This window comes from Lithobates pipiens, unplaced genomic scaffold, assembly GCF_037356315.1.
Source record: "Lithobates pipiens isolate NorthernLeopardFrog02 unplaced genomic scaffold, aLitPip1_a1.2 Scaffold_1, whole genome shotgun sequence".
Classification (NCBI taxonomy): Eukaryota; Metazoa; Chordata; class Amphibia; order Anura; family Ranidae; genus Lithobates; species Lithobates pipiens.
The window spans coordinates 210,626,473-210,650,119 of NW_027507685.1; the positions used below are offsets into that span (position 1 = coordinate 210,626,473).

At 43.6% G+C, this 23,647-nt stretch overlaps 1 protein-coding gene across 1 annotated transcript in view; it reads left to right on the plus strand.

Annotated features, from left to right (window-relative positions):
• Positions 1 to 13,457, plus strand: part of LOC143982596 (cytochrome P450 2H2-like) — a 107,976-nt gene extending 94,519 nt beyond the window's left edge. The window contains exons 8-9 of the mRNA XM_077481468.1: positions 12,288 to 12,429; positions 12,563 to 13,457. Coding sequence (XP_077337594.1) covers positions 12,288 to 12,429; positions 12,563 to 12,744 — 324 coding nt within the window. The 3' untranslated portion in view covers positions 12,745 to 13,457. The remainder of the gene's footprint in view (positions 1 to 12,287; positions 12,430 to 12,562) is intronic.
• Positions 13,458 to 23,647: the final 10,190 nt, after the last annotated feature.

Consider the following 23,647-nt stretch of genomic DNA (forward strand, 5'->3'; position numbering starts at 1 on the left):
TACTGTGATCGCTGGTGAAAGGGGGTGAAAGGGTTAACTAGCAGCAATCAGGGGGTTAAAACCATTATTGGGTAGTATATCGGGGTACCTAGCGCTATAAAAACCTGGCGGTGAACCTAAAAAAATAACTAGCTACCTAGCGACACTAGCGACACTGATGCAGCGTTCAGAAAAATTATCGCTTAGTGACACTGGCAAAAGGGGGTGAAAGGGTTAACTAGCGGAAATCAGGGGGTTAAAACCATTATTGGGTAGTATATCGGGGTACCTAGCGCTATAAAAACCTGGCGGTGAACCTAAAAAAATAACTAGCTACCTAGCGACTGTAGCGACACTAATGCAGCGATCAGAAAAACGATCGCTTAGTGACACTGGCAAAAGGGGGTGAAAGGGTTAACTAGCAGCAATCAGGGGGTTAAACCCATTATTGGGTAGTATATCGGGGTACCTAGCGATATAAAAACCTGGCGGTGAACCTAAAAAAATAACTAGCTACCTAGCGACACATGCAGCGATCAGAAAAATGATCGCTTAGTGACACTGGCAAAAGGGGGTGAAAGGGTTAACTCTAGGGGCAATCAGGGGGTTAAATCTTTATTGGGGGGTGATAGGGGGCTACCCTGGACCTAACACTAACTGTCCTGACAGTTTTTACTGTCACAACTGACACTGAATGCATTGATCAGTAAAGAAATGATCAATGCAATCAGTGACACTGTGACTGGGGGGGGAGGGGGGGCGGGGGGGGATCGGGGGGCGATCGGGGGGGGGATCGGGGGGGGGTTTGTGTGCCTGTGTGTACCTACATGTCAGTGTAGTGTTGGTGCACACTTACTTTTACTCTTCTCCTCGTAGTCCGGTCAAAAAGACCACCCCGAGGAGAATGACATCACTTCCTCCTTCCTGTGTAAACAATACACAGGGGAGGAAGCTTCTCATTGGCCAGGAGCGATCCAGAGGGGGTGGCCGAAAACCAACGGCCATCCCCTCATCACGGAGCGCTCCTGGACCGAATCGGACCGCCGTAACCAGCGGGAGGGGGTCCGATCGGACCCCCCACCCGCTGGAAGGCAATCACGTAGATGTACGTGATTGTGCCTGCCTGTGCCATTGTGCTGACGTACATTGGCAATACGGCGGTCCTCAAGTGGTTAAACAGGGTCTGAAAAATTGGGCTGGGGGCACTGGTGCTGGTATAGGTGGTGTAAGGGATCTTCCCGGGGTAGGGTGTGTTTGGACACAGTTCACAGCAGACTTGGAATTTATAAAGCAGGTCTTGGCGTTTATTCGTGGTACAAACAGTCCAGCAAACAAAATATACAGCAACACCGTGCTTTCTAAGTACAACAAAAATAAAAGTCCTAGCCCGGCTGGGCGCTTACTAACAGGTTCTGCTCACCTATCTGACACTTACAAACACAGCGTCTTTCGCCTGGATATCGCAGGGTGAGTTTTAGCTCCAGCAGTGGCTGTGCTTGCAGCTTCCTTCAACACACAGATTGTTCATTCCCTGGCTGAGAGCAAACACCTGCAGACCCTGCAGAGCCTTTAGCTTCCCAGGCTAATTAGGATCAAAGCTCACCTGATCCCAAACCCAGAACTGGATCGGGGGATGTGGAATGACAGGTCCCTCTACCAAACCTACCTGCCATTCCATATAAACCCAGGCCCGGCAAAATTAAATAACAACTCAGCAGCATATCGCTGCTGAGAAACTGATCCATCCTGGATTTACCATCTCACACTGTGTAGCAACCTAGGTGAGATGTACACCCCCTCGATCACTTCTCCAGTGACATGTCTACATATCCCCCCCCTCTTTTTCAGACCGGAGGGCTGAGCCTTTTGTCCCCACAGACAACTTACCCTTGACAATGCGTCAGCATTTGCCAGTAATTTCCCTGGCCTGTGTTCCACAGTGAAATTAAAGTTTTGTAGGGAGAGAAACCATCTAGTCACTCTTGCATTTCTCTCCTTGTTTAACTTCATCCATGTTAGGGGGGCATGGTCTGTCACCAACTTGAATTTCCTGCCTAGCAAGTAATACTTTAACGATTCTAGGGCCCACTTTACTGCCAAACATTCTCGCTCCACAATGGCATAATTTTTCTCGGCCGGGGTTAGTTTTCTACTCAAGTACATCACTGGATGCTCCTCACCATTCACTACTTGTGAGAGTACTGCACCTAAGCCTGTGTTAGAGGCATCTGTCTGGACCAGAAATTCTCGCCTGAAATCGGGGGTAACTAAGACAGGTGGTTGGCACAAGGCAGACTTAAGGCTTTGGAAAGCCTTCTCGGCCTCTGGGGTCCACGTGACCATTGCTGTCTTTCCGCCCTTTGTCAAGTCAGTTAGTGGAGCAGCAACTGAGGCAAAGTTCGGCACAAATCTACGGTAATACCCCGTAATACCCAGGAAAGCTCTAACCTGTTTCCTTGTCAGGGGTCTAGGCCAATTCTGTATTGCCTCAATTTTATTTAGCTGTGGCTTAATCAACCCTCTCCCAATAATGTAGCCTAGATATTTGGCCTCTTCTAGGGCTAGAGCACACTTCTCGGCATTTATGGTCAACCCCGCATCACTTATGGCATCCAACACGGCCTGTACCTTACAGAGGTGACTTTCCCAATCAGGGCTAAAAATGACCACATCATCGAGGTAGGCAGCTGAGTAATCACGATGTGGTCGCAGAATCAAGTCCATCAACCTCTGGAAAGTTGCAGGCGCTCCATGTAACCCGAATGGCATCACTACATACTGGAATAGCCCATCAGGGGTGGAGAATGCAGTTTTCTCTTTAGCCTCACCAGAAAGTGGAATCTGCCAGTAGCCCTTTGTGAGATCGAGGGTGGTTATGTACCTGGCGTTACCCAACTTCTCAATCAACTCATCTACCCTGGGCATAGGATACGCATCGAACTTGGAGATCTCATTCAACTTTCTGAAATCGTTACAGAACCTCCAAGTTCCATTGGGCTTTGGGATTAGCACAATTGGGCTGGACCATTCACTCTGTGACACCTCAATTACCCCCAGAGCAAGCATACGTTTTACCTCGGCAGATACGGCTTCCCTACGTGCCTCGGGTATCCTATAGGGCTTAAGGTTTACTCTGCTTCTAGGCTCAGTTTCAATGTGATGATGGATGAGGTGTGTACGCCCTGGGAGGTCAGAGAACTTGTTTTTGTTTTTCTGTAAAAATTCCTGAGCCTCCTGTTTCTGTGACACTGATAGAGTATCACCTACCTTGACTGGAGGGATTGGTGGTGACAAATTATTAACAGTATTTGTCGCCACCAAGGATTCCCTGTCTTTCCAGGGCTTGATCAAGTTTATGTGGTTGATGCACCTTGTAGTTCACCTCACTGACCTTTTCAACAATTTCATAGGGACCTTGCCACTTCGCCAAGAATTTACTCTCAACAGTGGGGACTAGTATAAGGACCCTATCGCCTGGGTTGAATGTCCTGATTCTTGCGGACCGGTTGTAAATTCTACTTTGGGCCTCTTGAGCCCTCTGGAGGTGTTCCCTTACCAGGGGCATTACAGTGGCTATACGGTCCTGCATTTGTGCTACATGCTCAATAACACTCTTGTATGGGGTGGACTCACTCTCCCATGTTTCTTTTGCAATGTCCAGTAGACCCCTAGGGTGACGACCATAGACCAACTCGAATGGTGAGAACCCTGTGGACGCTTGGGGCACTTCCCTAATAGCAAACATGAGGTAGGGTAATAAATGATCCCAGTCACGACCATCTTTTGCCACCACTTTCTTCAACATATGTTTCAAAGTTTTATTAAATCTCTCCACCAATCCGTCCGTCTGGGGGTGGTATACAGAGGTACGGATGTGTGAGATTTTAAATAGTCTGCATAATTCCTTCATTACTTTCGACATAAATGGCGTACCTTGGTCAGTTAGGATTTCTTTGGGGATCCCAGTCCTAGAGAACATATAAAACAACTCACGTGCAATTGTTTTAGATGCAGTGTTTCTTAAGGGTACAGCCTCAGGATAGCGGGTCGCATAATCCAGGACTACCAAAATATACTGGTGTCCTCTAGCTGACTTTACAATGGGACCCACTAAATCCATGGCAATACGCTCAAAAGGCACCTCTATAATAGGGAGCGAAACCAAAGGACTGCGAAAATGTGACACTGGGGCACTAACCTGACATGTGGGGCACGACTCGCAGTATTTTTTAATGTCATCATATATCGCCGGCCAAAAAAACCTCTGGAGAACCCTCTCTCGCGTTTTGTCAGTCCCCAAGTGTCCCCCAAGAACATGGTTATGTGCCATGTCAAGCACCTGACGCCGGTACGGCTTAGGTACCAGAAGCTGTTCCACAATCTCATCCTTAATCTTATTGACTCTATAGAAAAGATCATTAGTCACCGAAAAATGTGGAAATCTTTTTTCAGCATCTGGTTCCTGAGGTACCCCATTCATTACAGCGACCTGCTCTCTCGCATTTTTGAGAGTGGGGTCCTGTAATTGTGCAGCCCCAAAATTATCCCTAGACACCTCTAAGTCTAGTATATTTTGCTCAGTGGGAGGAGCCTCCTCCTCCCCAGCCAGGACCTGTAAAGGAAAACAATCATTTTCATCCTGCATACTTTTATCATTCACAGTGGACAAGGCAACCCCCTTAGAGGTATCCTCACTCCTTTTGGGGATTTTTCTTTTTTCCCAGAGAGCCCAGAATAATGGAAAATCGCGCCCCAATATTACATTATGCATGAGGTTTTTAACCACACCCACTTCATATTGTACGGTGCCTTGTTCAGTCCCGACTTTAGCCAGCACTATAGGGTACACTTTTGTATCACCATGTATGCACACAACACTCATATGCTTTTTAGACTCTAAGTCCCCAGCCACCAGGCTAGCATGCACCAAGGTTACAAGGCTTCCCGAGTCCATTAACGCCTTAACAGGAAAGTCATTGATTGTAATATCGCAGATTTGCGGTTCAGTCTCTAATCCAGGAACTGCAGCACAAGATGGTTCCGCAAATAGCGACTGACGCCGGCTAGCGTCACATTCCATGGGTTCAGAGGTAAGAGGGCAATGGGCCGACACGTGTCCCGCCTCATGGCATCTCCAACACTGGATAGGGCCTGGTCTCTTTGGCAAGGAGTCCTTTTCAGAGCCCCTTAGCCACCCGGGACCATCACCAGTCTTTTGTCCCTGAGACACCACTTGAGCCCTTTTCCCTCCATCAGCACCCCTCCACACTCCCCCAATAGATGGAAGTCTCTTACCAGCTGACGGCACAGATCTGGCGCTCCGGGGAGGTGAAGATGCTGCAGGAACATCACGGAGGTAGTCCTCAGTCGCCTGGAACCTCTCCACAAGGTTGACAAGTTCGTTTGCATTCTTAGGATCACCTTGTCCCACCCAGCGTTGCAAGTCAGTAGGAAGGGCTCGGAGGTAGCGATCCATCACGACCTTCTCTAGGATTTGTGCAGGAGTAGAAGTGTCTGGCTCCAACCACTTTCTGGCCAAATGGATTAGGTCATACATCTGGGACCTCGCTGATTTGTCCAGACTGTAGCTCCAGTTGCGTACCCTCCGGGCACGGACTGCAGTAGTAACTCCTAGTCGGGCAAGCATCTCCTCTTTTAGCCGAGTATAGTCCTTAACCTTTTGCTCACTGAGGTCATAGTAGGCTTTTTGAGGTTCACCTGTTAAATAGGGTGCAATTACCTCTGCCCACTCAGCGGCTGGTAACTTCTCTCGCTCAGCCACGCGCTCAAATACTGTTAGATAGGCCTCAACATCGTCCTCAGCAGTCATCTTTTGCAGCGCTTTCTGCACAGTCCTTCTCCCAGAAAAAATCTCTGGAGCGGCTCCCATCACCACAGGCGCCTCTCGATTTGCTATCAGGTGCTCGATAAGTTGTTGTTGTGCAGCCATGGACTGTTCATATCGTCTATTGACCTCTGTCTGAGCCTGCTGTTGTGCAGCCATGGACTGTTCATGTCGTCTATTGGCCTCTATCTGAGCCTGCTGTTGTGCAGCCATGGACTGTTCATGTCGTTGCTGTTGTTGCAAACTCACTTGCATAAACTGCTTCAGCATCTCCTCCATGTTGCTGGACTGTTCTTGGAGTGTCGTTGCAGCTTTCACCCAAGACATAAGCAGCTGTAGCCAAGTCTGTCCACACCGTTGCCCCTAGCAACCGACTTTGCCCGCATTCTCCACCAATTGAAAGGGATCTTCCCGGGGTAGGGTGTGTTTGGACACAGTTCACAGCAGACTTGGAATTTATAAAGCAGGTCTTGGCGTTTATTCGTGGTACAAACAGTCCAGCAAACAAAATATACAGCAACACCGTGCTTTCTAAGTACAACAAAAATAAAAGTCCTAGCCCGGCTGGGCGCTTACTAACAGGTTCTGCTCACCTATCTGACACTTACAAACACAGCGTCTTTCGCCTGGATATCGCAGGGTGAGTTTTAGCTCCAGCAGTGGCTGTGCTTGCAGCTTCCTTCAACACACAGATTGTTCATTCCCTGGCTGAGAGCAAACACCTGCAGACCCTGCAGAGCCTTTAGCTTCCCAGGCTAATTAGGATCAAAGCTCACCTGATCCCAAACCCAGAACTGGATCGGGGGATGTGGAATGACAGGTCCCTCTACCAAACCTACCTGCCATTCCATATAAACCCAGGCCCGGAAAAATTAAATAACAACTCAGCAGCATATCGCTGCTGAGAAACTGATCCATCCTGGATTTACCATCTCACACTGTGTAGCAACCTAGGTGAGATGTACACCCCCTCGATCACTTCTCCAGTGACATGTCTACAGTGGATATAATGGTGTATAGTGCGGTCAGGGCACGCAGACAACATGCACAATCTCCTACAACTGACTGCAAGCTCTATTGCAAAAGAGCAATATAGCTAGCTATATAGGTGGATCTAACGGTGTATACTGCGGTCAGGGCACGCAGACAACACGCAGACAACTTGCACAATCTCCTACAACTGACTGCAAGCTCTATTACAAAAGAGCAATATAGCGAGCTATGTAGGTGGATATAACGGTGTATACTGCGGTCAGGGCATGCAGACAGCACGCACAATCTCCTACAACTGACTGCAAGCTCTATTAAAAAAGAGCAATATAGCTAGCTATATAGGTGGATATAACGGTGTATACTGCGGTCAGGGCACGCAGACAGCACGCACAATCTCCTACAACTGACTGCAAGCTCACTCGGTATTGAACTTTGTGTTACCATTGCATTTAGGATTTAGAGTTGTAGATGTTCCTTGTGGGGTTGGGTGGTGATGACAGTGTTAGTCCCCCGTTGTGCAGTTTTTTTATATCCATAATTTGGAGAGGTTATGGTAACTTGCTGGTTTTGATAGGTGACTATTAGCTTTGTAGGGAAGCCCCAGTGATAAATGATCTTACAGTTTCTCAAGGTCACAGTGATAGGCACAAATTATTTTCTTCTCTGAGAGGTTAGAGTCATAAAAAATGATTTCAGGGACTTCAGGGCTAAATTGAGTAGGACCTCCAATGTAGTATTCTCAGAAATACTACCAGTACCTCAAGCCATGTCAGAGAGGCAGCATGAGATTAGGGAATTTAACAAGTGTCTGAGGAGCTAGTGTAGAAAGGAGGGATTTGGGTCCCTGGAGAACTGGGCCGACTTCTCAGTTGGTTATTGGCTTTTTAGAATTAACCCACTGCACCTAAATGGTGATGGAGCTAGGGAGGAGGTGGAATCCTTGTGGGTAGAGTTCCAAAGAGAGGAAACTAAGGGGAATGTAATACTGGTTGTATACTATAGGCCTCCTAACCAGAGGGAGGAGGAGGAGGCAGACCTCCTATCATGGCTTGGAATGGCGGCAAGGATGGGAAATGTCATTATAATGGGGGATTTTACCTATACAGATATAGACTGGGCAGTAGGAACCGCACATTCGTCTTAGCCTTGCCATTTCCTAAATGTTTTGCAGGACATTTTCATGGGTCAGATGGTGAATGCACCAACAAGAAACAATGTGTTACTAGACCTACTGATTAATAACAATACAGACCCGATAACGGATGTAGAAATACAGGGCAATTTTGGAAACAAGCGACCATAGGTCAATTTGTTTCAGTATAAATCACAGATATAGGAAACACAAGGGTAATACAAGGACACTGAATGTCAAAAGAGCCAACTTCCCAAAACTGCACTCCTTGCTAGATGATAATAATTGAGATAAAATCCTAGGAACAAGGAACACTGAGCAAACAAAAACGGGAGTGCTTTAAGAGCATACTAAAAGGTATTGGCCACTGCATTCCAACAGGAAAGAAGTTTAAAAGAGCCAAAAAAAATCCTGGATGACTAAACTCCAACATAAAAATACATATAATAGCAATAGAAAAGGCCTTAAAAAAATACAAGACTGAGGGGTCTTTGTCAGCATTCCAACTTTAAAAAAGAATGCAAAAAGAAATGTAAGCGTGCAATCAGGGTGGCTAAGATAGAACACAAAAGGCACATAGCGGAGGAGAGTGAAAAAAAAAATAATTCTTTAAGTATATAAACAGTAAGAAAGTGAGACCAGAACATATTGGACCCATAAAGGATGATGAAGAGAATCTGGTTACAAAAGATGAAGAGATGGCAAAGATTTTGAATATATTCTTCTCCTCAGTCTTCACAAAGAAAACGGGGATACAGTAATGTTAATTTTAATAACGCGTCACAGAAAGTACCATCATGGCTAACAGAAGACGGAATCAGAAATAGACTTAACATATATAAGTCACCCGGACCAGATGGCTTACACCCAAGGGTCCTTAAGGTGATAGCCAGACCCTTGTTCCTAATTTTTAATGGACATTTTACTGACTGGAATTGTACCAGCTGATTAGAGAAAAGGCAACATGGCACCAATATTAAAAAAAGAGCTGTGATATATACCTGGGAACTACAGGCCCCTTAGCCTAACATCAATAGCCTGAAAGCTAGTGGAGGGAATGATAAGGGACTATATACAAGATTTTAGTAATGAAAACAGTATCATTAGCAGTAATCAGAGTGGATTCATGAAGAATGGTTCTTGCCAGACCAATCTATTAACCTTCTATGAAGAAGTGAGCTGCCATCTAGGTAAAAGAAGGCCTGTGGATGTGGTGTGTATCTGGAATTTGCAAAGTAAACTATTACTGTACAAGCTAAAGTATGTAGGAATGGACCATTGGGTGAGTACCTGGATTGAAAACTGGCTACAGGGGTGAGTCCAAAGGGTGATGATAAATAACTTCTACGCAGGATGTGGAAACCTTTGCAAGTAGACCTAAACAAAATAATGGGGTGGGCAACTACATGCAAATGAGGTTTAATGTTGAAAAATGTAAGGTAATGCAATTGGATGCCAAAAATACAACATAAGTTACTCGCTAGGGGGAGAACCTCTGGGGGAATCTAGTATGGAAAAAGACCTTGAGTCCTAGTAGATGACAGGCTCAGCAAAGGAATGCAATGCCAGGCTGCTGCAAGCAAAGCCAACAGAATATTGGTATGCATTAAAAAGGGGATTCACTCCAGAGATAAAACGATAATTCTCCCAATCTACAAGACTCTGGTCTGACTGCATCTTCAGTATGCCATCCAGTTCTGGGCACCAATCCTCAGGAGGGATGTGCTGGGACTGGAGAGAGTCCAGAGAAGGGCAACAAAGCTAATTTAAGGGAATGAGGAACCTCAGCTAGACTACAAGAGAGAGGAGATGCTTGAGAGAGGATATAATATCAATATACAAATACTGTACTGGTGACCCTAGCATAAGGAGGGAAAAAACTATTTAGTGAAAGGGAATTTAAAAAGACACGTGGCTATTCACTAAAATTGGAAGAAAAGCAGTTTATCCTTAAATAGCGTAGAGGGTTAGGATGTGGAATTCTCTTTACACAAGCAGCGGTATCAGAAGGGAGCGTCGATAGTTTAAAAAAAAAATTAGATGGGCACCTTCACGACCACAACATACAAGGGTATACAATGTACTATTGACATAAACACATACACACACACAAATCATAGGTTTAACTGAATGGACTGGTGTCTTTTTGCAACCTCACTAACTATGTAACTATGTAGGTTGTAGCAGACAGGTATTTCTAAAGGACTACAACGGTGTATGGGTGCGGAAGTGAGCGGGCTGATCTGGCCGTGCAGAGGAGATGCTCTTTAATATGGTAGAAATTAATCTGCATCAAGACATCCTTAGGGACTGTGTCAGGAAGGTAAGCTGGCTTAGGAATCTTTTGTGCCATGTCCATAAGGAGATCCCTGGGAGACAGGTCAGGAATAACCTTCAGAAAAAGCTGTTGCAAGTATTGGATCAAACCATTGAGTTTAACTGCTTCAGGGATTCCAGTGATCTTGATGTTATTATGATACGAGCGGTCTTCAAGATACGCAACTTTTATGGATCTATTGCACTTGCTCCTCATGCGCATCAACTAATTCATTGTGCACCTTAACCACTTCAGTGATCTGGTTTTCGAATTGCTCTATAAATTCCAATCTGTTGGTGCATTGCAAGCCTGTTTGAAGGGAGATAAGCATACTTTTCCGCAGGGGCATCAGGGGCAGGAAAGGCTGCTAGAGGTGCTGCATGTTCTGCCTGCAGCTCTGCCTGTGTACCTGGAGTGTCAGCTCAATGATGCTTGGTGGAAGGGTGTTTGTGAGGTGAGTGGGCAGGGGAATTAGCTGCTCTTACCCTTTTCTGCTGGTGAGGCTGTGAAGAGGTGGTGAGAAGATTCCTCCAGCCTCATCTGCCTGTGAGGGAGGAGGAGGTGGGGAAGTGGAGAATGACTGCTCTCCTTGGTGCCATTAAAGTTAATGTGTGTGCAAAGGCAGACATCCCAATACTTTTGGTAATATAGTGTATGTATAACTGTTCCCCGCAAACTATGCAATTTGTCAGCATGGCTTAATGTTCCTTCTACTGACAGTCTAATTTCTTGCCTTACTATATATGGGACTACTTAACCAGATGAAACGTAAATGGCAACTCCACTTTTGTGGGGAAAAAAATAGCAAATAAAGAAAAAAATATATATAGCTTATACAATTGTAACACAAATTATATTGTAATTGAATATAAAAAAAAAATCCTTTCCTTTATAATCTGCAGCTGCTGTAATTTTCTGTAAAATGCAATGCAATATGGCTACCTAGATGTGTTCTGCGCACAGAATGAGTACAGAAAGCTCAGAAGAAAGAGATTTTCCTGCTTGTGTGATTGTAATAAAAATTTTATTTTTGGTGAGATACTCCCAATAGGGGCACATCTAAAGGAATGTAGGCCCAGCAGCTTTCCTCGTTAGTGCCCTGCAGCTGTAGCAGCTGATTAAAAATTATGAAACCACTCCCATTAGACTAACTTAGCACAGGGGCACAAAAGGTAGAAATCTGCAACACAGTTTGTTAAAATCCTTGCAATGTACATAGATCACCCAGAGGGGAATGTTTTTTTTTTCTCAACAAAAGTAGAATCACGCTTTAAGCCAGCCTTTATGGGAAGGTTATTTTTGGAGACAAAAGTACCTGTAGTTTACTTTAAGACTCATATAGACACACGAGGAGCGTGCTGACACACACACATACAAATACAAGTGCACACAATTTTCATCTTAAGAAATATTCTTTTTGCCATTGTTTTATATTCTGTATTATAATATTTTATATTATATTTGACATGATCTTGTCATTTTATGCTATTTTGTTATTTTACACACTTTTTATTTGTGCAGAAAAATGGAAGGACTTTTCAATTTGAGAACATCTCACCAATTAAGGGTGTTTCTTTACGTTTATGAAATATAAAAAAAAAAAAAACTTGATTCTAACAGAGGGTTCATCAAGGGCACTATGGACAAGGTTCCAGAGGCACATGTGTCCGCCATCTGGGCACCCTTGTTTCATGGATCTCAGGTGTTGGATAGGGTCACACAGGCTAATCCTGGGACCACTAAGTAGACATAGTCTTGTGAAACAAAGCATATTCTGGACTCCTGATCAGACCTAAGACTAATATAACGTGGAATATGAGTGTGTATGAAGAGGTGGGCGGGCATCGTCAGAGTCTCAGTTCACTGCCCCTGCAAAGCTGTACCATGGGCTGTAGTCTACATTCCTTCTAGGCTTTATAATACTTTCTTCATTTTAATATGTTAGTACTTTTTGTAATACCTTCTACATACCTACCTTCTACATCTGTTTCCAGTTAACCAATTCAATTTTTTAATTTTAGGGAACTTTGGTGTTTCCAATCCTAACTTCAGTCTTGAAGGACCCCAAACACTTCAAAAATCCTTACAAATTTGACCCTGGACATTTTCTAAATGAGAATGGCACCTTTGAGAAGAATGATGCCTTCATGCCATTTTCAGCAGGTACCATCTTGTAGTTAATTAAAAGTATAGATTTTATAAATTTAGATATAATTTTTGGATAGACAGTGGGTTCTTAATTTAAACCATGCTTTTCAAAAAGTGACAGTTGTGTTTTCTTTTTTTTTTATCCCAGGAAAACGTATGTGTATGGGGGAGGGTCTGGCTCGAATGGAACTCTTCCTCTTTTTTACAACCATTTTGCAAAGATTTACTCTGAAACCCACCATGGACAGAAAGCACATAGAAATTACACCACAACCTAACAGCAATGCTGCCTTAGCTCGCGAATATGAGATGTTGGCTGTACCTCGCTGAAAGACCTGATCTGGTGTTATTGGAGATCTTGTTTATGTTTTAGGCTTCCTGCACACTGGATGTTTTCAAAGCTGCTCCTAGGAGCATCTGGCTTTTTTCCCCTGCCTCTAAACTCTCCTGCATGTTAGCCACGCACACATAGGCTTTTAGCATCGTTTAGTAGCAGGGGCTTTTAAAGGCAGACAAAAAAAAAACAATGCCAGTGAGTCCAAGAGCAGCTGCCTTTTGGCAGAAAAAAAAAACTTGAGCAATAATTAATTTTAATGGTAAGAATAAATTATTATTCTAGCCAAAGAAATGAATTAATGCTCAAGCGCTTGACGTCTGAAAACATGCCTAAACGTGCCTTAACGTGCCTTAACGTGCTACATACTTTTGCAAGAGTCAGATGTTTTTTCTGCTGTGCACGAGACCTTAACACCTATAACTTTACAATTTGTAAATAACAATGCAATATCTTGTGGACATTCATTGTTCTCTCAATAAAATTCTATAAACCAAAAGTCCCCAAACGATAGCACCTGCTGGGGTCCTGAATTTATTTCAAAGCAGGAACATCATTTGATAGGAATCTGTATGTTAACCCCATGATGTGGGATACCTCCCTGGACATATTATTGTAGGCTCTGCTAGGCCCAGGAATGGCAAGTGAATAATTCAATCTTATATGTAAAACACTTTAAAATATGAAATAAAGTACCTGTTAAAACATACTGAATTTTTTTGGTAGAAAAGTCTTGGATGCAGTAAAACTTATGTAGGATTCCCTAACTTGAGGATTGTGTGAGTGTGTTAAGGTGGGGCAGTGCTTTTAAAGGTGGAAACGTAGCTTGTTCATGTGACTGCATGTATAAAAACTCCACCAGGATAAAGCACCTCAAAGGCTACTATTGCAGTATAAAATTAAATTGATTGGACAAGTACAAAAAAACAGTACAAACTCACTGACCGAGTCAGTCAGCTACCCAAAGAAGGGAAACCCCAGCCCGCATACATCCCTTGACCCCTCCATCCCTTTCAAGCAACTCTCCCACCCAGAAAACCCACACCTCACTCCAGTGTCACAAAAGGGGACTCTATAAACTGATCACCCCTCAAAAAACATCAGTCCTCCCCTCTACCATCCGGTGGAAACCTCCAAGGACACTCAAAGAGAGCAGATGGTCATCAAGTAAAAGAAGCAGCCGGCAACTCCATAACATCAAGCGTATTTATTTTCAAGCCTTCACAGTGAGTACAGTCAGCAGCAAAGAGAACAGATGGCCCAGAAAAATCCTGACCAGGTTAAAAAATGCAGTCTGTTCTAAAATAGGTTGAAAAAAGTCTCATGAATGCATAAACGGTCCTGATCTGGTTGCACAAATGAAGCATAATTTAGACTAATCCATGAGCTGTGCTCATCCATACAGCCTGGAATCTGAATATTGTGCTTGGTGATCACACACAGCCTGCATGTGTACAGTGTGGATCGTATACAGAGAGAGGAGTTCCCTTGCTGGACCTGGAGGTGGTGCGACCCAATGTATGGCAATGTGTGTTATGCAGAATGTCAGTGATTTACTTCACAACTAACTTTATCCCTCATAAGGGACTTGTCCCAAGCAGTATCATGTCATTTTTAAAATTGTCACACTTTTTTTGTGAAATGGTGGGGGTATATTTGTATATTGTTAAAGGGGGCTTTCAGATTATGATAAGCCCCCCACCCGTAGACCCCCACAACCACCAGGCAAGGGTTGTGGGATGAGGCCCTTGTCCCCATCAACATGGGGACATGGTGCTTTGGGGGGATACCCCAAAGCACCCTCCCCATGTTGAGGGCATGTGACTGGGTACGGTTAAGGAGGGGGGGCAGTCTCTCCTCCCCCCTCTTTTCCTGTGGCCTGCCAGGTTGCGTGCTCAGATAAGAGTCTGGTATGGACTATTGGGGGACCCCACACCATTTTATTTCAATTTTGTCACGTGGGTTCCCCTTAAAATCCATACCAGACCAGAAGAGTCTGGTATGGATTTTGAGGGGACCCCAACAACATTTTTTTTTAATTTTGGTGTGGGGTTCCCCTTACTATCTATACCAGACCCAAAGAGCCTGGTGATGGAGTGTGGGGGAATCCCATGCTGTTTTTTTTTCAATAACTTTTATGTGTATTGCCAGGCCTGAAAATTCATTATAGCCGCGAGTACTTTTGATTGACTTTTTTTCCTTTAGAAATGTAATTTTGCTCTCGGACTGTTCTAAACACGGGAAACATGCGCCACTTTACAGTCATACTATAGACACCCCCCAGGTACGAAATTTAAAGGAACATTTCACTTTTATTGTTTCACTTTAAGCATTATTAAAATCACTGCTCCCGATAGAAACGGCCGTATTTAATACTTTTTTTCGCATTGATACATGTCCCCTGGGGCAGGACCCAGGTCCCCAAACTTTTTATGACAATACCATGCATATAACTTTAAAAATGAGCACTTTTGATTTCTCCCATAGACTTTTAAAGGGTGTTCTGCGGCTTTTCGGAATTACCGCAAACACCCCAATTTGTTTGCTATTCCTCGAACAGGCGAACATCCGATGTTCGAGTTGATATTCGACTCGAACAAGAATAATTAATCATTATCATCTACAAAATAATAAATCATATTAATAATCTTATATCAAATTAACCATAAAGTAAGATATACAAAAACAAAGAAAAAACATACAATGAAAAGAAGCACCATATAAATAGGGGATTTTTGGTCATTGCATTGCTTACCCAGGATAGCCAGCAATCCATAATAAAATGGCTATCCTGGGTAAGCAATGCAATGACCAAAAATCCCCTTATACAGTATATTATATATCAAAATCTACTACATCTTGTATCCCCATCATCTATTAGGGAAAACTTATCATCACTTTAAATCAACAAGTATAAATGCACTGCTGTAATTGTTTTTATTCATATATAATATAATATGTATAGTGTTTTTAACCACTTAAGGACCAGGCCTCTTTTTCATGTTTAAAACTGTTTTTTTTGCTAGAAAATTACTTAGAACCCCCAAACATTTTATATTGTTTTTTTTCTAACACCCTAGAGAATAAAATGGCGGTCATTGAAATACTTTTTTTTACACCGTATTTGCGCAGCGGTCTTACAAGCGCACTTTTTTTTGAAAAAATTCACTTTTTTGAATAAAAAAATAAGACAACAGTAAAATTAGCCCAATTTTTTTTATATTGTGAAAGATAATGGTACGCCAAGTAAATTGATACCCAACATGTCATGCTTCAAAATTGCGCCCGCTCGTGGAATGGCGTCAAACTTTTAGCCTCAAAAATCTCCATAAGCGACATTTTAAAAATTCTACAGGTTGCATTTTTTGAGTTACAGAGGAGGTCTAGGGCTAGAATTATTGCTCTCGCTCTACCAATCGTGGTGATACCTCACATGTGTGGTTTGACCACCGTTTTCATATGCGGGCGCTACTCACGTATGCGCCCGCTTCTGTGCGCAAGCTCGTCGTGACGGGGTGTTTTTAAAAAAATTATTTTTTTTTTCTTATTTATTTTAATTGATTTTATTTATTTTTACACTGTTTTTTAAAAAAAAAAAATGAATCACTTTTATTCCTATTACAAGGAATGTAAACATCCCTTGTAATAGAAAAAAAGCATGACAGGTCCTCTTAAATATGAGATCTGGGGTCAAAAAGTCCTCAGATCTCATATTTGGGCTAAAATGCAAAAAAAAAAAAAAAAAAAAAAAAGAAAATCTGACATTTAAAAAAAAATATACCTTTAAGAGGTATGGGCGGAAGTGATGTTTTGACGTCACTTCCGCCCTCCTATGGTATAGAGACGAGTGGGGGCCATCTTAGCCTCACTTGTCTCTATGCCCAGCTAGGAAGAGGACCCGATCGCCTCCGCCGATATCGACGGCTCCGGTAAGGGGCGGAAGGTGCGGGAGGGCAGCAGGAAGGGGGGTGGCACCTCTCCTGCCGCCGATAGCGGTGATCTCGCAGTGAACCCGCCACGGAGACCACCGTTATCGTACAGCCGACCGCCGCCTGAAGAGATGGATATCTCGGTTGTGGCAGCAGCTGCTGCCGTTACCGAGATATCCCTCTTCAAAAATAGGACGTACATCGTCGTGCGGCGGTCGGCAAGTGGTTAATGCATTTGTATAAATAAAATGTTATATTTTTTTTATAAGAACCATTGTTAATTTTTGGGTGCTGAGATCATTTTCTTATTTTGGCAGGGGCATGATTGGGGCAGCCCCGGGTTCTCTTCTTTTCACAGGCAATCATTAGATAGCAGTATGTGCAGCGTGGTGTGGCGGCAGTAACACACACAGTCCAGAAGTAAAGAAAGAACTTGTATTGAAGTAAACAGTTCACACCAACCCAGTGGAAGGCAGCCCAATCAGGAACACTCACAGATGTCCACAGTGTGTAGAGGATCAGGTCTCAGCTAAGCTGACAGCATCTGTCTTGAGGGGTGAAATGCGGCCTGGCTATCCTGGTCCAAGCAGGAGGTTTCCAGAAAGAGTGGCATGTCCCTAGACTTTCCATAATCATCTGGAACCTTCCCCCACTACTAATACTGTCCCTGAAAGACGGGTGACCTGTTCCAACCATTGTCCACGTGTGAAATGCGTGCAAAACCCAGGAGAAAGGGTCTTAAATAGACTCTGTCTGACCCAAGAAGGCCACCAGAGTCACATGGGCTGTCAGCATCCAACGGGATCACTGCCCCAGTGACCTACGAAACCATAGAGAAACCATGTCCCCCCTGACCTCCTCTCATGAGTTGAGCACCACCTGCAGTGGAGAAAACAGACTGCACCTGAGTAAAGATAATCTGAGAGTTTGGTCAAAACCTACGTTTGGATAAAATCCCAACTTCAGGGATGTTCAGTGGAAATTTCTCCACCAAATGTCCTTGGCCAAAGTCTTGCACCTGACCTTAAAATGATGTCTGGGAGGCCCAAAGGGAGAGACAGAAGCGATTCCCCTGCAGCTATCAGGGGGTGAAAAACATCCACAGGCTAAAGTGGTAGTCAGAGTGCAGCATCTAGGGACAGTGAATGTGTGGGTTTCTTTTTCTGGTAGTGGGTGTGCTATACACCCTACAAAACGTGGAGGTGGTGGTGGAGTTGCTGACCAAGCCTTTATCATCCTCCTGTACGTAAAAAACGCCCCCCTACTGTAAACACCACTCTTACTTTACACAAACCCCTACATGACAACTCACAATCACAAGATACGGGTTTGTACCCACAAAGTAAATATCTACGAGCTACTGCCCTACAAACTAGTCAACTTATGAACCCTCAAATTCAATCTAAAAATCCTTCACTAAACACTAACCTCACTGGGTCTCTTGGAGGTCCCACTCTACTTCCATAGACACAGGTATTCCTGATGGCATTATATCACTTTCCAATAACTCATTGACCTCTATCCCACCGGCCACACAGCTACAAATTTTCACACGTCAAAGTACACTTGATGCACACATTGCTCAATCTACCAATTCTCCATCAAATTTTCAAATACTCCCCAACACTCATCCTCTCACGTAAATTCAAACCCTGATGTGATCAACCTCACTCCCTCCCTATACTATTACCACACAAGAACTGGAGATTCTTCATTTGGGTCTTAGCTTTTGTCCATCTATGGACATTGACAAATATGAAGTAATTAAAGATCTTTATCTATTTTCACGCAATTTAACATACAAATTTCTTTTTGATGGTGACCGTCTCCACTCACTGCAAGATAAACAAATTTCTGACCAAGTAAAAAACTATACTATGGACGATTTTAGAGCCCTCCGGGATTTAATACTCCTTTGGAGGAAAATAACTCTATGGACTCAACAGATCATGAGACATCATCAATAGGTTATGCCCCTGAACCAGTGTTTTCTAAATTCAAATCTAAATCTCGCTTTCTTGATCTTATGTCTAACCCCAATATCTGGGCTTTTCTGATTGGGTACTGTCAATGCCATTAAACAATTATGTTTTACTCCCAAACCAAGTAATCTTACTCAATCACAAACACAAGTGATTCAGCAATTACGAAACCATACAGATGTTAAAATTAAAGCCGCTGACAAAGGCGGCGATATTGAACTTATGACCAAGGCTATGTATACAACCATGGCGCTCAAAATTCTACGTACTAGAAAATGGTATATACAAATTTCCGTGACACAAATCCAATCTTTTAAAAATTAATATCTAGAGATCATTGGCCTTGCCTATCAGAAAAGCTTTATTGATAAGGATACTTATGAATACTTGAATGTAAAAAATCCCAAAATGGCAACATTCTACTCCTTGCCCAAGATACACAAGCATTCTACCATCCCTCCAGGAAGGCCGATAATATGAGGAATTGGTTCCCTTACTGAAAATGCAAGCCGTCTAGTGGATTCCATCCTGATGCCACATGTATTAGAGTTCATACTTACACGTAAATGTTTTTTATTTAAAGAGTTCCACTACCTCCAGGCGTAGGGGGTAGACATGGGCACTTGCTGTGCCCAGCTTACGCCAACCTGTACCGGGGGGGTGGGAGCGAAATATATTTTCAGATGATGCCTTGTTGATGTATACCAGCCAAGCGTTATGCTGGCTGCGTTACATCGATGACCCATTCATCATCTGGGCAGGTACTTCTGACGGACTTGAGTCCTTTCTTGCTAGGTTGAATTATAATTCTTTCAATCTCAAATTCACGGTAGCTAGTCATGTCTCAAAAATAACATTCCTTGATCTTACTATTTTTAAAGATGATGCAGGATGTATTGCCTCTACTCTTTTCAGGAAGGAGACAGCAGGCAATACAATCCTGCATGCAGCAAGTGCACATCCTGATACACTTGTATGCAGCATACTATATGCACAGTATGTTAGACTGCGTCGCAACTGTACTCATATAGAGAAATTCAAAGTTTAAGCTAATTTATTGCGTGGCCGCTTGAACGATAGGGGGTATAGTAAATCCATTCTACGTAGAGCCTACAACAGAGCCCTACATCAATCACGAAACTCCCTATTGTATAAGCAAAAGACCAACGACCAACTGTAAGATTCATAATGAGATGTATGCAGCATACTATATGCACAGTATGTTAGACTGCGTCGCAACTGTACTCATATAGAGGAATTCAAAGTTCAAGCTAATTTATTAAGTGGCCTCTTGAACGATAGGGGGTATAGTAAATCCATTCTAAGTTGAGCCTTCAACAGAGCCCTACATCAATCACAAAACTCCCTATTGTATAAGCAAAAGACCAATGACCAACTGTAAGATTCATAATGAGATTTTCTAACCACCAATCTGAGTTGCGTGCAATCTTGGCCTCACATTGGTCTATACTACGCGAGGATCCAATCCTTGCTAAATATGTAAACATTTCTCCCAACATTACTTTTCGAAAATCTAGATCTCTACGTGATAAACTCACGTCCAGTCATTTTTCCATCATACCTCAAAACTGATCTCGACATGGAATATATAGATGTGGCAAATGTTAATTTTCTTTCAATAATTTTATTAGAGTTTACAAAAGAAAAATACAAAACAAGCAATAGATAGCACCCCTCCTTTTAAAAAAAAAAAAAAAAACAGGGAGTGCATAATGACGTACCAGTGTTTAACAGGCGTTACAGAGAATCAAAAACAATCACAATTACATTTACATTGCAATGGTAGTGACAGTCCAGAAAGGCAACTATGAGGAATATGCATTAAAGAAGCCTCAGGCTAAAATTTGTTTCTAATAGGAAGATGGAATGCTGGGGGGAAGCCGTACCCCACCCCAAGGGGAGCACACTGTGGGGACGGCCTCACTCCCCAACCCCATCTCCGAATGGCCCGCAAGAGCCAGTGCCTCATTGGGCTGTCTATCTCTTAAATCAAGCATATAAAAGAACCCAAGGACAGTCGACTAATCAATCGCTGTGTGAAGGAGACAGAGAGGAACCTACACCTGTAGCAGGATTGCTGAACTGAAAGTCCAAAGCAAACTTGGTGCGAGCGTGCGGAAACCTGGCCATGCCAGGGGGCTTCTGCCTGCTGTCGTATCTGGATACAAAAGATCATAACACTGGAACAAACCATCGGAACCAGAGAGAGAGGGAAAAGGAACAGAATCAGAAAGAGAGAGAAGGTAGGGAAGAAAGAGAGGGATAGCAGGTCCAAAAGAAGTATGAGATGAGGGGAGGATAAGGATAGAAGGTCATCCAATCAGATAGTAGCGGCCTAATAAATCTATGTCCCAGGAATTATGGAAATTCCGACATAATTCGCCCATGGTTCCCAGATCAATTGGAATTTGTGAGTTTTATCCAGTAGTGTAGCTACAATTTTTTCTTGGGCCATTATCCAAGAAATTTTCCTTTTCATGTCGTGCATGGGTACCGTGGGTCTTTTCCAATGTTTAGCTATAGTAATTCTAGCTCCTAAGAGCATATAGAAAATTAAGGCTTGGGTGTGTTTGGGAGTTCCGACCATACTGGCATTAAGAAGTGCTATCTCGGGTAGCTGTGGAATAGGTGTACCCGTAATTTTCCTCAACAGATGGAAAAAATTGTTCCAGAATTTCCGTATCCTGGGGCAGGTCCACCATATATGAAATAGGGAGCCGGTAAGCCCACAACCCCTAAAACATAAAGGGGAAGCGTCCGGGAAAATCTTGGCCAGTTTGGTCGGTACGAGATACCATCGTACCATGAGTTTAATACTAGCTTCCATTAGAGAAATATTCATGATATTTTTGAATGATCTGTGAAATTGAGAATACCATTTGGGTAGGTCCCACTCTACTGCCAGATCTTGTTCCCAAAGTCGGGCATATAATGGCTTGGTGGTATTCTTGGCTAGAGAGTTGTAAATGATGGAGATACCCCCCCTCTGATCCAGCATGTTGCCACACCATATTTCATAAGGGGTCGGTAGAGGGGGTGTAGAGTTAAGAGGCCATTTGGATCGAAGGAAGTGAGAAATTTGTAACAGTCTATATCGCTCAGTGGGGGGCATTTCTAATTTGCTCACACAGTACGCCAGTGTGAGAGGTCCTGTAGTATGCAGGAAATGTCCGATCCTATACAAGCCTTTGTCTACCCACCACCTAAATGCTGTAATATTTTGTCCGGGCGGAAATTCTGGGTTATTAAAGAGATGGGCAAGTGGCCGCATGGGGGAGATTAGGGCTGAGTGCATTCGGAGCCTATCCCACAATGACATAGAGTGAGAGAGGGTGGGGGCCAATATCGCTGGCCGCAAACGCGGTTTAGACCAGAGTAGGTAGTCAATTGTGTGTTTGGGTGTCGCCATCCTCTCCAAGAGAAGCCAATCCGGTTTGGGGTTTTGTGAGTATACTGTTGATATTTGGGCTATCTGCGCAGCTTGGTAGTACCACCAGATATTGGGCAAAGCTAGGCCTCCTTGGGACTTGAGTCTATAGAGAATGTCTTTGGAACATCTCCTACCCTTGGAGCCCCAAATAAATTTCAGGATGGAGGATTGGAAGCGCATGATTTGGGCTTTCCTGATAGGAATTGGCAGAGAGCGGAAAAGATAAAGTAAGCGGGGCAATAGAGTCATTTTAATAGAATTTACGCGGCCCATCCAGGATAGGTCATATTTTGACCATGTCGCCATGTCGGCTTCTAGTTTTTTGAACATGGGGGGGAAGTTACTGGAAAATAGTTTATCATAACTAGTAGTCAGGTTTATTCCTAGATAGGGAATAGCTGATGAGTTCCAGGTGAACGGGAAGTGATTTTGAAGGTTTGTGAGAAGGTTTGGAGAAATAGATATGTTTAGAGCGGCAGATTTAGCTACGTTGACTTTGAGACCAGAGGCTCTACTAAATTGCTCCAAGAGTTTAAGGATGTTGGGAGTAGAGATAAGGGGGGATGTGATGAAAAGGAGAAGGTTGTCAGCAAAGAGGGCACATTTATGTTCCTGAGCACCACAGGAAACACCTCTTATGTCCGGGTTTGTGCGTATGGCTATGGCTAGGGACTCAATGGCTATAGCAAAAATCAGGGGAGATAACGGACACCCCTGTCTAGTGCCTTTCTCAATAGTGAACGTGTCCGAGTACCTGCCCTGTAGACGTACTTGGGCGTTGGGATTAGAGTAGAGTGATTTCATGGTGCCTATAAAATTGGGACCCATGCCCCACCTCCCAAGGACCGCAAAGATATAGGGCCAGATGACCGTGTCAAACGCTTTTTGTAAGTCAACGGAAAGGAGGAACCCCTCTTGCTTGGGTCCTCCATCCCATTGAGAGTTAAGGAGAGACACTATATCAATAGCTCGTCTGATTTGGTCCGGGCCTTGCCTCCCCGGGATAAAGCCAGCTTGGTCCCGGTGAACATACTGAGCGATAAAAGATGATAAACGGTTAGCCATTATTTTCGTTAAAAGCTTGAGATCATTATTGATCAAAGAGATCGGGCGATAATTGCTGACTAAGGACGGGTCCTTTCCGGGTTTCGGAATGACCGAAATGTATGCCAGGTTGGAGGCTTTATCCAGGGGAGTACCATGACTAAGAGAATTGAAAAATCTAGCTAAGTAAGGCGCTAAGATATTGGAAATTTTTTTGTAGTAGCCAGCTGAGAAGCCGTCAGGGCCAGGCGCAGAACCTAATTTGAGCTTGCGTATAGTCTCCAGGACCTCCGACTCCGTAATAGGTAGATCTAGTAGCTCCGCATGAGCTACGGTTAGTTTAGGCAGGGGAATGGAATCTAGGAACTCCTCAATATTTGGGGGAGATCTGGGTTTGTCATCTTTATATAGAGAGGCGTAGAAATCTTGGAAGCATTCTAGAATGCTCTGTGGATTTTGTGTCAGGGTGCCGGTTGGTAGCTTTATTTTGGGG